At 46.6% G+C, this 17,196-nt stretch overlaps 1 protein-coding gene across 1 annotated transcript; it reads left to right on the top strand.

The window, feature by feature from the left end:
- The first annotated feature begins 125 nt into the window (after positions 1-125).
- LOC149278865 (Golgi reassembly-stacking protein 1-like) lies at positions 126-12,736 on the top strand. Its single transcript, XM_089501672.1, has 9 exons — positions 126-188; positions 3,292-3,372; positions 6,763-6,966; positions 7,338-7,424; positions 8,750-8,880; positions 9,836-9,977; positions 10,652-10,796; positions 11,209-11,361; positions 12,507-12,736. Exons 1-9 carry the CDS (start codon positions 126-128, stop codon positions 12,734-12,736), a joined length of 1,236 nt encoding a protein of 411 aa, XP_089357798.1.
- Positions 12,737-17,196: the final 4,460 nt, after the last annotated feature.

The raw sequence follows: 17,196 nt of genomic DNA, 5'->3' as shown, positions 1-17,196 counted from the left end.
CGCCAGGCCTGGCAGCAGATCGCCGATCTGTCAGACTCGGCCGTGGATTGCTAGTCCTGCGCTGCGTCGTGTACCCGGCTCCGTGGCTATTGGTGTCGCCGCCGCTGCCCTCAGCTGTCCCGGACATGGGCTTATCTCTGAGTTCCGAGGCCCTGGACGCCGGCAACGAGGGCTACCATGTACATGGGGTACGTCGGGGGTCTGGGGAGCATGGGGCAGGTGGGGTATTATATCTGGTGTTTCCGTGTCTAGAGGGTTGTATATGGAGGGTAATGAGCCAGGGATATCATCAGCTGCATTAAAATCATCTGGTGCAAACCCGAAAGTTAATCTGTAATAGATTCAGGAGCCCTATGCCTATCCCATGCATGTCTAAATCCCCTCACTGTATTACCCTCTACCACGTTAAGGGTTCATTTTTTTAAAAAAAAGTGGTGTTATAACCATAGCAACCAGTGGAAGTTCCACTCTGCAGGAACACTCCTTTTGTTGCTATAGTGATTAGTCCACTTTAAAAATTGGCATAAGAATCACCCTTTAAGCCTAAATCCTGCTGTCTAAGATGGGGTTGAATTGTCTAAGAGGGGTTGAATTGGCATCTAATGCCCCAAATCTTGATACCCTCCCGTGTATCAGAAGGGTAACTGACACCCCGTGAGTGCCGTGTAAACGAAGTGAAGGCAGCACGATGTCGGCACTGTCAGGTTATTACATGTTTAGGTTGGGCGTTTATAGCGCGGTGGGGGTGGGGAAGCCAGGTTCATTTCTGTTGATACGCATTAACGTAGGCACTCTAGCAGGATATTAGAATAAGTTCAATAATAACGAAAAATCTATGTATAATTATTTATTACAAATTGAAAGTTTACATTTTTTTTTTTATTATGCATGTTATTTTTCATCATGGAAAAAAGTCGTAAATCCCAGGAAAGTCACGGTTTGGACGTTCAGAGAAATTCTGCGCTTTATTCGTACGGAATATAAGTGAGGATTTAACACCGTATACAATTACATTATAATAATATAAAATATTCTATTATAATAATAATTATAATTATTTAATCTACCTGCATATGTTATGAAGGGAAAGAGAAATTCAGGAGATATTTATTTATTTATTTATTTTACAACCCGGTACATTAAAGGGTTAAACAGGACACATTACCTGCCCAACCCTTCCCAGTCTGCTCCATCCGCACCAATTTAGTTGTTTGGCAAGAACCACGGCAGCAAAAAAGGGCCGCGCCCTCCTAACCTGCCGGCCACGCCCAGCCACGCCACGGTCCCATTGGTGTCTGGTGCGGGGTAAATAATCTGGAGGAAGGGGGGCAGAGGCCACATCCTCATTGAAATATTTCTATAATATTAAGGACCCCCCCCCATCTGTGTCTATCTAACAATGCATGGAAAAGATATCTCATATCAACATGGATAAACCAACCGCTCTCTCGTTTACGGGGGTCCGGGGGATCATTAAGTCGTTTGTCTCCCAATCAAGACGCTCGGCCATGGTTTCACTTTTTTTAACCATAAACAATATTAATATATATCTAAAAAACATCTGCATACAGTTTATTGGGGTCCCAAGGGATTGGGGTTATATTACTGTATACAGCACTGGGGGTTATATTATTGTATACAGCGCCAGGGGGTTATATTACTGTATACAGCGCTGGGGGTTATATTACTGTATACAGCGCTGGGGGTTATATTACTGTATACAGCGCCGGGGGTTATATTACTGTATACAGCGCTGGGGGTTATATTACTGTATACAGCGCCGGGGGGGGGGATTTTATTTCTGTATACAGCGCTGGGGGGGGTTATATTACTGTATACAGCGCGGGGTTATATTACTGTATACAGTGCCAGTGGGGGGGGTATATTACTGTATACAGCGCAGGGTTATATTACTGTATACAGTGCTGGGGGGGGGGTATATTACTGTATACAGTGCCAGGGGGGGGTATATTACTGTATACAGTGCTGGGGGGGGTATATTACTGTATACAGCGCCGGGGGGGGGGTATATTATTGTATACAGTGCCGGGGGGGGGGGTATATTACTGTATACAGTGCCGGGGGGGGGTATATTACTGTATACAGTGCTGGGGGGTTATATTACTGTATACAGCGCTGGGGGTTATATTATTGTATACAGCGCCAGGGGGTTATATTACTGTATACAGCGCTGGGGGTTATATTACTGTATACAGCGCTGGGGGTTATATTACTGTATACAGCGCCGGGGGTTATATTACTGTATACAGCGCTGGGGGTTATATTACTGTATACAGCGCCGGGGGGGGGATTTTATTTCTGTATACAGCGCTGGGGGGGGTTATATTACTGTATACAGCGCGGGGTTATATTACTGTATACAGTGCCAGTGGGGGGGTATATTACTGTATACAGCGCAGGGTTATATTACTGTATACAGTGCTGGGGGGGGGTATATTACTGTATACAGTGCCAGGGAGGGGTATATTACTGTATACAGTGCTGGGGGGGGTATATTACTGTATACAGCGCCGGGGGGGGTATATTATTGTATACAGTGCCGGGGGGGGTATATTACTGTATACAGCGCTGGGGGGGTTATATTACTGTATACAGCGCGGGGTTATATTACTGTATACAGCGCCGGGGGGGGGTATATTACTGTATACAGTGCCAGGGGGGGTATATTACTGTATACAGTGCTGGGGGGGGTATATTACTGTATACAGTGCCAGGGGGGGTATATTACTGTATACAGTGCCAGGGGGGGGGTATATTACTGTATGTCAGCAATGCTGCTTTGTTTCTTATACGTTTGATAGTAAACAAGGTCACCGTCTCCTCGCACGCCTGCTGTCTCTGGGACTCTTCTCTTTGCTATTTTTAGGGCTCCTTCATTTCTTGCGCTTTGTATTCTTTTACCTCTGAAGCCGCCCCCCCAAGGGTGCAGCAGGCGGTACGGCGCGACGGGAGGGCAATAAGACCCCGTATCGTTAATGCCGCGTCCTTGTGCGTTCAGGGAAACTCCCGTCATACCCTTATATCCGCTTGAATCAGATGTGGTGTCCAAAAAGCATCTGAATGTCCTTAAAATGACCTTAGAATGTTAGGGTGTCTGATAACCCGTTTAGTCGATGGCCCTGCGGAACGCTCTTTATATAACCTCATATGGTTGGCCGTCTACACTGATGCCCCGGTCCGGGGGAAACGGGCTATTAATCTCTAAAGCGGATAGAAATAAGAAGTGTTGGAATGATCGCCGTCGGTAACCGCGTTCCCTTTTCTTTCCAGGTGCAGGAGAATTCGCCGGCCCAGAAAGGAGGACTGGAGCCTTTTTTTGACTTTATCATCGCGATCGGACACACGAGGCTGGTAGGTCGGGATAAATGGCCAATCATAAGATCCAATGTGAGGATACGGTGCGCTCGGCCGTCCGCGTTATCCATCGTAAGCTGAGGTTGGGGCTCCGACACTGGCCTCATCCCCAATACCACCAATACCCAGTCTGCAGCCAGGCATCCTGAGAAGATAATGGATGGGTGGACGTCTTGTAGGGATCTCAGCCGTACGTCGGTTGTGACCAGTTGGGGGATCTTTTTCAACAAGCAGCCCTCTCCCCCCAACTGGGCTGTACTGTAACTCCCAGCATGCTCAGTCATTGCCCAGTTCTATGCTAGAACATTCCAGGAAGTCACAAACTGACTTTCATACCCCAGCCTGCTCTGTCTATATCACATCGCACACCATACACCCTACAGGTGTAAAGTGCTGCCCCCCCCTACAGGTGTAAAGTGCTGCCCCCCCCTACAGGTGTAAAGTGCTGCCCCCCCCTACAGGTGTAAAGTGCTGCCCCCCCCTACAGGTGTAAAGTGCTGCCCCCCCCTACAGGTGTAAAGTGCTGCCCCCCCCTACAGGTGTAAAGTGCTGCCCCCCCCTACAGGTGTAAAGTGCTGCCCCCCCCTACAGGTGTAAAGTGCTGCCCCCCCTACAGGTGTAAAGTGCTGCCCCCCCCTACAGGTGTAAAGTGCTGCCCCCCTACAGGTGTAAAGTGCTGCCCCCCCTACAGGTGTAAAGTGCTGCCCCCCCTACAGGTGTAAAGTGCTGCCCCCCCCCTACAGGTGTAAAGTGCTGCCCCCCCCTACAGTGTAAAGTGCTGCCCCCCCCTACAGGTGTAAAGTGCTGCCCCCCCCTACAGGTGTAAAGTGCTGCCCCCCCCCTACAGGTGTAAAGTGCTGCCCCCCCCTACAGGTGTAAAGTGCTGGCCCCCCCCTACAGGTGTAAAGTGCTGCCCCCCCCTACAGGTGTAAAGTGCTGCCCCCCCCTACAGGTGTAAAGTGCTGCCCCCCCTACAGGTGTAAAGTGCTGCCCCCCCCCCTACAGGTGTAAAGTGCTGCCCCCCCCCTACAGGTGTAAAGTGCTGCCCCCCCTACAGGTGTAAAGTGCTGCCCCCCCTACAGGTGTAAAGTGCTGCCCCCCCCTACAGGTGTAAAGTGCTGCCCCCCCTACAGGTGTAAAGTGCTGCCCCCCCTACAGGTGTAAAGTGCTGCCCCCCCTACAGGTGTAAAGTGCTGCCCCCCCCTACAGGTGTAAAGTGCTGCCCCCCCCCTACAGGTGTAAAGTGCTGCCCCCCCTACAGGTGTAAAGTGCTGCCCCCCCTACAGGTGTAAAGTGCTGCCCCCCCTACAGGTGTAAAGTGCTGCCCCCCCTACAGGTGTAAAGTGCTGCCCCCCTACAGGTGTAAAGTGCTGCCCCCCCCTACAGGTGTAAAGTGCTGCCCCCCCTACAGGTGTAAAGTGCTGCCCCCCCTATAGGTGTAAAGTGCTGCCCCCCCCTACAGGTGTAAAGTGCTGCCCCCCCCTACAGGTGTAAAGTGCTGCCCCCCCCCTACAGGTGTAAAGTTCTGCCCCCCCCCTACAGGTGTAAAGTGCTGCCCCCCCCTACAGGTGTAAAGTGCTGCCCCCCCCTACAGGTGTAAAGTGCTGCCCCCCCCCTACAGGTGTAAAGTGCTGCCCCCCCCCTACAGGTGTAAAGTGCTGCCCCCCCCCTACAGGTGTAAAGTGCTGCCCCCCCCTACAGGTGTAAAGTGCTGCCCCCCCCTACAGGTGTAAAGTGCTGCCCCCCCCTACAGGTGTAAAGTGCTGCCCCCCCTACAGGTGTAAAGTGCTGCCCCCCTACAGGTGTAAAGTGCTGCCCCCCCTACAGGTGTAAAGTGCTGCCCCCCCCCTACAGGTGTAAAGTGCTGCCCCCCCCCTACAGGTGTAAAGTGCTGCCCCCCCCTACAGGTGTAAAGTGCTGCCCCCCCCTACAGGTGTAAAGTGCTGCCCCCCCCTACAGGTGTAAAGTGCTGCCCCCCCCTACAGGTGTAAAGTGCTGCCCCCCCCACAGGTGTAAAGTGCTGCCCCCCCCACAGGTGTAAAGTGCTGCCCCCCCACAGGTGTAAAGTGCTGCCCCCCCCACAGGTGTAAAGTGCTGCCCCCCCCACAGGTGTAAAGTGCTGCCCCCCCTACAGGTTAAAGTGCTGCCCCCCCCCACAGGTGTAAAGTGCTGTGTAGGTTAGTAAATGGAAAATGTATTTGGATCCTGTAAAAAAAATTCCCCTTAATTACATATTTTTAGATTTTTTTTTTATTTTATAAAGTGATGCAAAAACCAGCTTTTGCCTTGAAAATCAGAATTTTAACGGGAAGCTGTATACCCGAATTACAACGCGGTTCAGAAAGTGCCTGGGGTGTTACGGGTTTTGGGACTAAATGGGTTAAAAGGGTCCCGTTTGCCCATTTTGTGCTGGTTATGAATAACTTCCCGTGCTGATTACCGCGCGTCCCCCCGGGAGCCGCATGCTTTAGGGATGCAGTAAGCGGCTCGTCTTTAAACTCTCGGTAATCCCCCCGGAGATTAATTTCCTAACAGCGGGTAATTTTACCCCGTGCCAAGTCCCGGCGGGGCAGTTACACCGAGGGCCGGCCAGCTGGCGATTTAACCCCTTTAACAATTCTGCTTGTTGGTTCCAAAACTGGTGAATTCCGTTAATTGCAAACAAACGAGGGGCACTGTGATTTAAAAGGGCTTATGTGAATACTACAACTCCCACAAATCTGTGCCCACTTAAACACAGCGAATTCCCCCCGGCTTGGAAAACGACTTATTAACCCATCCAATGCTGCAGGGTAAACTTTACATCTCTGAACAGCAAGTGTTCCATCTCAGAATCCTCTGTAATTTCTTTATTTTTAATTCCCCCAAACTATACATTTTTTGTCTCCTAAAGTTAACCCTTAGCGTACAGGATTAAACCTTTGGAAGGGACCCATCTGCTTAATATTATTTTCTCAATATACTACAGAGGGGTTAATGTGTTCATTGACAAGTGCGGCTACTTGGGCTGCAGGGTCTGTTATACAGCTGACCCCTGGGACTGAAAGGGTTAAATCGCTGGGTTTGAATTGGTTTTAGCTGGCCTGGAAGGTCCAGTGAGACCCCCCGTGCACAGAAAGCCCCCCGTTTATTTGAATGGAAGTGGTTTCCTGCCACTGATTGGATGGTTGAAGCAACCAGCCAGTGGCAAGCGTATCCGGACCACTGAGGAGACTGGGAGCTGCAGCTTCTCCCTAAGGTGTTTACGTTAATATTACTGAGAAATGACTTTAATATGCGTCACTTTTGGTGGGGATGACATCGTGCCGACCCTTTTAAGGGACAATACGTGGAACTGGTTAACGTCCGCGGGCTCCTCACTGACCGCCGTCCGCTCTGTCTTTGCAGAACAAAGAAAACGCGATGCTCAAGGATCTCCTGAAAGCCAACGCCGAAAAACCTGTGAAGCTGGAGGTTTACAGCACGAAGACGATGAAAGTGCGCCAGCTGGAAGTCACCCCCAGTAATATGTGGGGAGGAGAGGGGCTCCTGGGGGCCAGCGTTCGCTTCTGCAGCTTCCAAGGAGCCAACGAACACGTGTGGCACGTACTGGTAAGATGGCGGGGCAAAGCAAAGGCAGTTACTTATCAACTCCCATCACACCCAGCAAGCCATGTTTTGTTAGGGCCGTCGTGCCTAAATGGTGCTTTTATGTCCCGATGGACCACTCTTCACACACACAGAGGTTTAAAAATTGTTCATTCCGTTGCATTAACTCTTTAGGTCGCTCATCCCAATATGAGTATTAAGTATATTATTATTAAGTTTATCATCGCCCGAGGCAAGCGATTGCTAGTAAAGGGGAGATTAAAAAAATGCTTTTGTTTTTCCTCCCCATGGATGGCGCTTTCTGTGTCTGTAGCTTGTATGTGTAAATGTTGTGCCTGCGCACTGCTTAATACTCGATTTGGTTTTTTTTGTAGGAAGTCGAACCGTCGTCGCCGGCTGCCCTTGCTGGTCTGAGGCCGTTCACCGACTACATCGTGGGATCAGACCAGATCCTGCAGGAGGTACTAACGCCGCCTTCCGTACAATGCGCAGGCGCCCTGCCGGACTACTCCGCACAATCCGCAGGCGCCCTGCCGGACTACCCCGCACAATCCGCATGCGCCCTGCCGGACTACTCCGCACAATCCGCAGGCGCCCTGCCGGACTACTCCGCACAATCCGCAGGCGCCCTGCCGGACTACTCCGCACAATCCGCAGGCGCCCTGCCGGACTACTCCGCACAATCCGCAGGCGCCCTGCCGGACTACTCCGCACAATCCGCAGGCGCCCTGCCGGACTACTCCGCACAATCCGCAGGCGCCCTGCCGGACTACTCCGCACAATCCGCAGGCGCCCTGCCGGACTACTCCGCACAATCCGCAGGCGCCCTGCCGGACTACTCCCCACAATCAGCAATACTCCAACCTGTTTTGAGCCAGACCACAATATCACATCAGGCTCTTTGCTACGAAGGACATTGTTTTAAAACATTAAGTTACTGAATATTTTAGATCCTCAAATTGTAGTGAAAATCATTATTTCGTTTTTTTGGATTTTATAAAAAGAAAAGAAAAAAACTTGCTTAATGCTTCAAGTCGTTAAAGCTGCTGTTCCACTAAGAGAAAACATTTAGCTGTTTACAGAAATATATCTGTTATTTTATTCTTTTCGCTGAAGGTTTAATCGGACAAAACAGAAAAACTAAGAAGCTTTATTAAGTTTCTATGGCAACGATCTTTGTGCTCCACGACAATTAACCTTTCCTTGAAAAAAATGATTAATGATGTAAAGTATTAAGCTATTCATCCTGAGAGGGGGGTAGGTGGAACAGCACCTGTAAAAAACAATCATTAACTGGAATAACTATCCTGGCCTCACGAGTGTAACACCAAGAGAGGCATCTATCGGGGTTTGTAATGCAGGGAGCACAAGGTATGGAATAAGAGAGGGGGGGTTCAAGCCAGTATCTGCTGGGTATGTTATTAATCAAGTAATTTAACCCCTTCACTACCCTATCAACGTACAGTTACGTCCACCTAAGGCGCAAGCGTAGGTACACTGTTACATAAGGAATGCCCCATCCCCGCGATCAGGGATTCCTTTTCGGTATGTGTCATGGCTGACACCCCAGGACAGGAGAGACTCGGCATGGTCTGCCTAAAACCTGCTGAAGCCCCCTGCTGGCTGATCTCACGCATTGCAATCAGCAAAGCTATGGAGCCTCAGCGTGACATCATATTGCACGGATAACGTGGTATGGAAAGGGTTAATGTCTTTTGTGTATCGTTTCCCAAGCCCCGTCCGACTCCGGTAACATTAACACGGCCTTTTCTCCTTTTTTTTATAGTCTGAGGATTTCTATTCTTTGATAGAGTCTCACGAAGGGAGACCGCTGAGGCTGCTGGTATATAACACGGAGAGCGATTCCTGCAGAGAGGTGCTCGTCACCCCCAATGGAGCGTGGGGCGGAGAAGGAAGGTACGAATAAAAATTAACACATTCAGGGGGTCCGCGGAGCTGCCCGATCATACTGCCCCTGTGTATATGTTATATAGATTCAGGCACACATGCGCAGCTATACGTCCCGTAAGACATCCTTAGCAGGTTACATGCGCGGGGAGGCGAACCGGGTTTCATATTAATCTCGCTGCATGCGCTATATAAGCCAGCCATGTATATAACGCACGCATACGCCGTATAGAAGGGTCTCTACCCTTGTGGTATGTATCCCGTTATACAGCGCTGTGGAATATGATGGCGATTACGCTTGGGACCGCTGTAATAGCTGCCTACCCCCATCTACTGGCCGTAAGTGGAATTGCAGCATGATGGAAAAGTGCCTTTCAACAGTACAAAAAAAACCAATTGCCCCTTTTAGTTGAGACTATAAGATCTTCTGCCATTTTCCTTCCATGGGGGTCTTTAGAATGAAGCATCCCTCATAAGAGGGTCCATTGCTTCTAACGCCCCCCCACCCTTTTACACGTAACCCCTAGGAAGTGCCTTTCGGGTATATATTCCAGCTTTAGAGTCGCCCTTAAAGGTTAACGTGGCGTTTTCAGCACATTATGTCACTTCTCCTAAATAGAGAACAAAAATAAAATCGTAAAACTATAAGCGCTTTTACCTTCAAATACATTTTATTCGCTGGTAATGATTCCTTTGAAGCTGATCGGGTTAATGGGGCAGAAACTGTGACGAGGGGTAGAAGAGGCCAATCGCCTTGCGGCTGCCTCCCTTGAATTTTGTCTGGGATAGGTAAATTATTTACAAATATAGTAAGTCTTGATTATTCTGGTGGTTTCATAAAGCTGAGCGAATACGCAGTCATGTGATATTCTAATGAGGAGGCGGAGCGGCCGCCGCTGCCGCGTAGAACAAGCGATCGAGGTGTTTGTTTTCTTGTAATTAATACCGTTTTGTTCCGTTGCAGCTTGGGGTGCGGAATCGGATATGGGTACTTGCATAGGATTCCCGCGCAGGCTCGTACGCCCCAGAAAAGCGGTGAGATAGCCCCCCGGTCATCGTCGGCATCGCAAGAGCCTGTTGTGGCGCCCACTAGTGGTTACACCGAGGTAGGAGCCAAAACATGGATTATGAGGCCAAAGAATAACAATAACACGTTATGTCTGCGCTCAGCCCTAATTTACTGGGAGGCGACAGCGACCTGATACACAAAGGAGAGCAAATTACCATCACTCTCATCCGAGAGGCTGTATACAAAGCAAATACGTTAACCCGTCGTGTCCAGGCAAAGCACAGGAGGGGAGTCCTCACTGCATTACTACTAAACTAAGACAAAATAGATGGGATTCCCTCTCACTGGGAAGGTGGTAGATAAGTGGAGCAGCCTCCCAGCAGAAGTGGTAGAGGGTAATACAGCGAGGGGATTTAAACATGCGCAGGATAGGCATACGGATCCTGAATCGCAGACGAGGCCAACGATGGATTAAGGTTTTTACAGCAGGATAAACGAGTGACTAGACGGGGGCCGATCTGCCAGGAGATTCTGCTTGTGTGATAAGTAACAGGACTGGCGTGTTATTCCTCGGCCGTTTGAAGCGGATATAACGTGTCCCTGTTTGTGGGTCTGTTTACCGAGCAGCTTCAAACCCCATCCTTATCTGCTTCGATTCTGGAATCATGTTAAAAAATGCACGTTTTTAACAATAGAGGCATTCCCTCCGCACTCTGTTTTGTAGCGTTCTACTCTTTAAACACTTCGCGTAACTGTGTTCTTCCTTTGTAGGCTCCTCTGATGCCGGCAGAACCTCAGACTGACCACGCTGCAGACGCTCTCCCCCCGACCGACCTCCAAGAACCACAGACCCCCAGCAATCCCGCAGAAGGGTCTCTGGTCCTCCCTCCCCCCGTACAGCGGGTGATGCAGCCAGGTAACGCTACAAGCTGTGTGATTGGTCAGTTGTTAAAGATCCAGGTGAACGACTTGGTAGACGTTTCCCAGATTTTTTCTTCCATTAAGTCGTCGTCCACGCTACGCCTCCCCTTTCTTTAAGATGTATAATGTATATATCAGGAATCATCTACTTTGATTTATCCCCCAGGAGACCTCCAGTGGGCTTTTTAAAATTGTTTCTATAATTTAATATTAAATTATTATTATCAACAAAAAATACAGCAAAAAAAGAAAAATCCCATATTTGAGTTTTCTCAATGGATTCACCTGACGGATTATCAGAGAGGGAAGTGTCCGCTCCGGGGAGTTTATATTATAGTGAATTGAACGTCTTTAACTCTTCGTCGTCCAAACCAAATATTATTTTAATACTTAATGCATCCCTTTAGGTTTTCCTGATGTCTCCGACCTTCCGGTGCCTGAAATACCCGACTTAACAAAACTCGTCGGTGTGACGGCACCCGATTTGTCAAACTTAATGGCGGACGTCCTCGGGGCAACAGACAAGTCTCAGCATGCTGAGGAGCTGAGTGCTCATACAGGTATTATTATTATTATCACTATTATTATTATTATTTCATTTAATTCAAGGGCCAGTACTGTATTTGCTTGATTATAAGACAAGGTTTTTTCCAGAGCAAATGCTCAGAAAAATATCCCTCGTCTTATAATCGGGGTCGTCTTATTCGCGTAGAGCTCTACGCGCTGCCCGGACTAAGCACCGGGGGACTCAGAAGCACCAGTAAGTTTGGAGGACGGAGGGGGGGGGAGTGTTAAATGGGGAGCATAAGGCATTTCTGGGGGCATAGTGCTTTGTGAAATGCCTTTTAACCCTCTTAATGCCTCCAGAAATGCCTTTTAACCCTCTATACGCCACTCTGCCCCATAATATGCCTTTTAACCCCTAAATGCGAGAGTGGCATATAGGGGTATAAGGCATTTCTGGAGGCAGAGTGGCACATAGGGGGTCAAAAGGCATATAATGGGGCACAGTGGCATTTAGACGGTTAAAAGGCATATCATGGGGCACAGTGGCATATAGGGGGTATAAGGCATTTCTGGGGCAGATGTGCATAACTGGGGGGGCAGATTGAAAAAAAAAAAAAGGAAATAAAAACAAAATATTTTTCTCAATCATAGCTTTTATTAAAAAATTTAATAGTTTAGATGAATTAACATTTACTGGTAAAACTTTTTTCCTATAGGGTCGTCTTATATTCAGGCTTTTTCTTTTTTTCGTAAATGAATATTTTGGGGGGTCGTCTTATAATCGAGCAAATGCGGTAGTTTTTATATCAGGGGAGATCCACCGTGTTACAGAGAGAGAGGCTGCTTCCCATTACAATATTACGGCTCTAGGGTGTGACAGCTTGAAAAATAAAATAGTGTATTTTACTTTAAAAATCCCCTTTTTGCCTTTTTGTACTTTCATATGCATTGTTTCTTTCGGGGCTCCCTGGGACAGTGTATTTATTGAAACCGTGAAATGATTACATTGTTTTTGTAATACAAAGTAACCATGGGCAGCCGCGTGCTGAGTGCCGTGGAATTGCCACACTACACTTCCGGTTCATATTGCCAGCCTGGGGTCCTAACGGCGGTGATGTGATTGCCCGACAGAGTATTTTTCACACGGCTAAATACTTCTTCAAGAGAGGATATGTAAGGGCTTATGTTTTTGTTTCAGAAGCACAGCTGAACGTTCCAGATCCGTCTCCCGACTCCTTCAAGTCTCCATCTGCTTCGAATCACTTGCTTACTCCGGACCCTCGCGCGGACCCTGCCCCGTGTATCGCGGAAGACGATCTGGGAGTTAGATCTTTGCCTGATCCGGACGCCATACCCATGTCCTCGCAAGGCGACGGCAGAGCCCCCAAAGACCCCGCAATATTAAAAGATGAAGAGAAAGAAGAGTAATTGGAAAGTGATGGAGGCTGAAGAGACAGCTGTGCCAACCCATGACCAGCCCCCCCGGACAGCAGATCATCTTTATATTGTTATAAAATAATAATAATAATAATTTTTATACAAAGGACACTTTTAATTATTGAGACGTCTTTATTGCTACACAAACCCCGATGATTATCACCGGAATCCAAATTCATCGCAATCGGCCTCAAATCTGTGCTTCATTAGAGGGACTTGTCAGTCCATTGAGGGTCTTGGGCTTGTACTATGTAAGATGACCTGTATATTTATACCGATATATATATATATATCTACCAGATTATCGAGTCACGATGCAAGGCGTATACAGGATTCTTGCAGCGTGTGAAATAATATGCAGAATTTATATATTTTATAAACGGTTCTTCTGTATGCCGGCGTTATTCTGTGCGTTATTTCTGAGCATGTATGACTTGGCGATGCTTTTTCCTTCCCGCAAAAAAAAAATTAATAAGACACAAAGTATTTATTAAGCCACCAGTCCTCGACGTTACGGGGAGGTCACAGACTTCGAGAGGGGGGGCTGTTACGTCAGGAAACCTGATTTTTTCCCCACGCCTGCATGATCTGTCCTATATTTTAGGTTTAATCTGTGTATATTTGTTATTGTACAGGATTTCCTATTTTTATTATTGGATATTTAGAGGACGAAAGGACCACCGTAATAGATTTTAGTCTTTCGACTAACAAACTTCACTCCTACACCAGGCAGGAATTGCTGTCCAAAGACCCAGCCAAAGGTCGTATAATAGTATGTAAAGACTTAAACATACAAATGATGTACGGTCTCTCCGTCTAGAGCAGGGGTGTCCAAACTGCGGCCCTCCAGCTGCTGCAGCACTACATCTCCCATAATGCACTTTCAGCTCCGGGGCTGGCTGAGGAGTATAGGAGATGTAGTCCTGCAGAAGCTGGAGGACCGCAGGTTGGACTCCCCTGGTCTAGAGTATTGTCAGAAGGGTTAATATCAGAGAAGACAGATCAGCATGCGCGTGTGCGTTATATGCCGCCTGGTTGGACGCAGAACACGCGTGTATCGCGCTTTGGGCAGTATCCCTGTTTCATTCCTGACATGATACCTTATTGAGACTGAAGGGGGGCATTTAAAAAAAAATTGTTTTATTCAGTCTTAACATAAGTCTTAACAGATACGTTCTTAACCCATTATTATTATTATCATTCTACTCCCCCCCCCCCCCCCCTTGCTTTAGTCTGTTTTGATGCAACATTGAGGCAGCTCTGTATTTAATTGATTGTATTGGCGGATGAAAAATAACCTAATTTGCCTTTTCATGTTTAATTTTAGGGTATTAAACCCGGAGGCTAAGCCTCTCCAACCTGCGGCCCTCCAGCTGCAGCAGGACTACATCCCCCATAATGCTTAGGGACTGGCTGAGGAGTGTGGGAGATGTAGTCCTGCAGCAGCTGGAGGGCTGCAGCTTGGACACCCCTGTTACGCGGGAGCGTTGGTTTATATGCACACAGGAGATCGTCTGTGGTTAGAAACAAGCTGCGGATTCATAATGAGAAAAAACATTGAGGTCCCTCCACCAAAGAAGCAGTCGGTACTTTTCATCAGCCTGGATGGATTTAGGCCTCGTACCGCAGTCTGGCGAGTCTGATTAGTAAATTGCGACTTCTGGATCGCATGTGTCTGGAAGTAAAATCCAACACGATGTATCAGTCTTTAAGAACTTAACTCTAAGCTGGCCCCGTCTTCTTAATGCTAAAAAAATATTCTTTGGAAATTAATATTTCATTTATTATTGTTTGGGAATCAATAAAGGAGCCTAACGAGGGGTTAATTGGATGGATGATCATCGCTAAGGTTTTCTTAGCAAAGTCATGTTTTATGATTTTGCTGCCATCCTCAGAAGATAAGAACAGATATTTAAAATCTTGAGTGGGGAGATAATTGTCATTTTGTTTTTGAGAATCTTTATCTCCACAAAAAAATTAAATCAAAGGGTGACCAATTTCTGTAAAAAAAAAATGATTTCCTTTGTTTTGAGGATGAGGAACGAGTGTGAACTCCCACTCCTGGAGTCAGCCTATTTACTCATTTGCATCACCTGAAAATTGGTGCATCAGTATGTAATATATATATATATACATGCACACTACCGTTCAAAAGTTTGGGGTCACTTAGAAAAGCAATTTTTGTTGATTAAAGAAATCCAGAGCAGACGGGGTTAATGTTGTAAATGACTATTGTATCTTAAAACAGACAATAGAATATCTTGATGGGCGTACAGAGGCCCTTTATCACTCCCATCACTCCTGTGTTCCAATGGCCCTTTATCACTCCCATCACTCCTGTGTTCCAATAGCCCTTTATCACTCCCATCACTCCTGTGTTCCAATAGCCCTTTATCACTCCCATCACTCCTGTGTTCCAATAGCCCTTTATCACTCCCATCACTCCTGTGTTCCAATAGCCCTTTATCACTCCCATCACTCCTGTGTTCCAATGGCACGTTGTGTTCGCTGATCCAAGTTTAAGTTTAAAAGGCTAATTGATGGTTAGAAACCCTTTTTGTAATTATGTTAAAGCCAAAATTTTCCTTGTTATCCATGAAAACAGCTGAGTGGCCCCAAACTTTTGAACAGTAAGTGTATAGATATTTAAAGGGATTTTTTCTTTCTTAGTGTAAAGCAGCGTCGCAGGTACATTTTACAGAGACATTTCGTTAAGAACGTATCTTTCACTTTTATTATCGATATTTATGTTGTAATAAGGTGTGAGGACAAGTGGGAGTCCAAAACTGTTTCCTACCTGTTTTATATATATATATATTTTTAGGTTTTTGGGTTTTCATAATTGGGCATGCATGGGAAATATTTTTTTCTTGGTTTTGGGTTTTTTCGGCTGATATTTTCATGCTCCCCATTGTAGATGTAGCCCTGCCTATTGATGGTAATTCACCTGCTGGTCAAGAGGACTTATAAGAAACCCTTAAAAATAACAATCTCCAAAAACGGCTTCATCTGTGCGTTTTATCACCTGATTGGTGGGTTTGAGATGGAAATATGAGTTTTTGTATCTGCATCCAATATCTTCTTATTTAAGTCTGTTTGCCGTTGTATTGGTTCAGTTTTACATTAGATTAATTTATCATCAGAATTTTTTTTTTTTTTAGGAATGCAGAGATTGCAATAAAATATTTCTGCTACAAAGATGTTTGTCCTGTATTATTGGGTGTAATTATTGTGTAAATACATTTTGGTAACATTCAAACTCAAACGCCACACTCAGCTGATTCTTTGACAAAGTCCTTTTTCCCTAATGAGCGTCTTTTCTCCATAGACTGTTGTTAATCAGAGGGTCCATTGGGGTGATTGAGACGGAGTAATTCTATTGTTTACAGCAGGCAGTATGATAAGGAGTCAGGGTGTTTGTCTAGTAGGTTGGACCTAGATAACCGGAACACAGACAGAAATATGTAGCTGGCTAAGAGATTATGTGAAATCTAAAACTAAAGTGGTTTGAAATAATGAAAGAAGTTATTTTTAATTATTCCAGTAATTGGTGGAACTTCCCCTTTAAGAGCATGGTGACCAAAGGCGCATGCATGAGCACACTGGACAGTTAGTTAGGGGCCCCGTTTGGATCACGCTGGTGGCCTACCAGAGAATTCCCGATCGGCTGTCTCACCTGGGGTAGGTCTCGGGACTGGATATGTTATTGTGTGTTTGGGTATGTATGTTAGTGTATGTTAGTGTTTCCTTGCCTGTGTGTGCGGCTGGGTATTTATGTCTTTTTGGGTATGTATGATGATGTATGTATGTATGTGTGTGTGTTATTAAATGCATGTGTGCATGTATGTGTGTCTGGGTATTTACGTCTGAGTATGTATGTTATTGTATGTATGTGTGTATGCCTGGCTATGTTAAAATGGGTGTGTGGGTTTGAAAATGTGTAAACGTGTGTTAGTGAAAGTGTGTCTGGCTGTGTTAGTTTTTGTGTGGGTGTCTGGCTGTGTATCTTAGTGTCAAGCGTCTTGTGTGTGTTAGTGCTGTGTGTCTAGTTGTGTTGGTGTGAGTGCCTTCCGAGATCTGGAGATCATATCAGGCAGATCAGGCTTCTGGATCTGCCATTAACACGCACATTTTTATTAAAATAGTAGATTTTGTTCGGATATATATTATATTATACAGCACAATATTTTGAACATGTAATTTCGATGTTATACGGCTAAAGAAAAAAAGGGGGAGTTCCTCTTTAAAATAAAAATCCCAGGTCAGTGGTGCCTCCTATAACTGTTGGGTTACCGTTATTTCCGTTTATTGATACATTTGAAGGACGCAGCTTTGGTCTCCTGTCCTAGGAATCGCATTTCGCAGGACAGCAGCTGCTCCCAACGCATTCTGCCCCTCACAGCTCACAAGTCACGTATAATAATGTCAGATCTTTTATTAAATGCTGGAAT

Source organism: Sceloporus occidentalis, unplaced genomic scaffold, assembly GCF_023333645.1.
Source record: "Sceloporus occidentalis isolate IW3139 unplaced genomic scaffold, rSceOcc1.0.p SCAF_178, whole genome shotgun sequence".
NCBI classification, from domain to species: Eukaryota; Metazoa; Chordata; class Lepidosauria; order Squamata; family Phrynosomatidae; genus Sceloporus; species Sceloporus occidentalis.
The sequence above is the reverse complement of the archived record's forward strand: the minus strand, read 5'-3'. Positions and strand labels throughout refer to the sequence as shown.

What these genes read in the sequence shown, in the direction of transcription:
- LOC149278865 (XM_089501672.1), top strand. Translation starts at nt 126, where the DNA reads ATGGGCTTATCTCTGAGTTCCGAGGCCCTGGACGCCGGCAACGAGGGC. An exon ending in AGGGCTACCATGTACATGGG is followed by an intron (nt 189 to 3,291) that starts GTACGTCGGGGG and finishes TTTTCTTTCCAG; the next exon opens with GTGCAGGAGAATTCGCCGGC. An exon ending in CAGACCAGATCCTGCAGGAG is followed by an intron (nt 7,425 to 8,749) that starts GTACTAACGCCG and finishes TTTTTTTTATAG; the next exon opens with TCTGAGGATTTCTATTCTTT.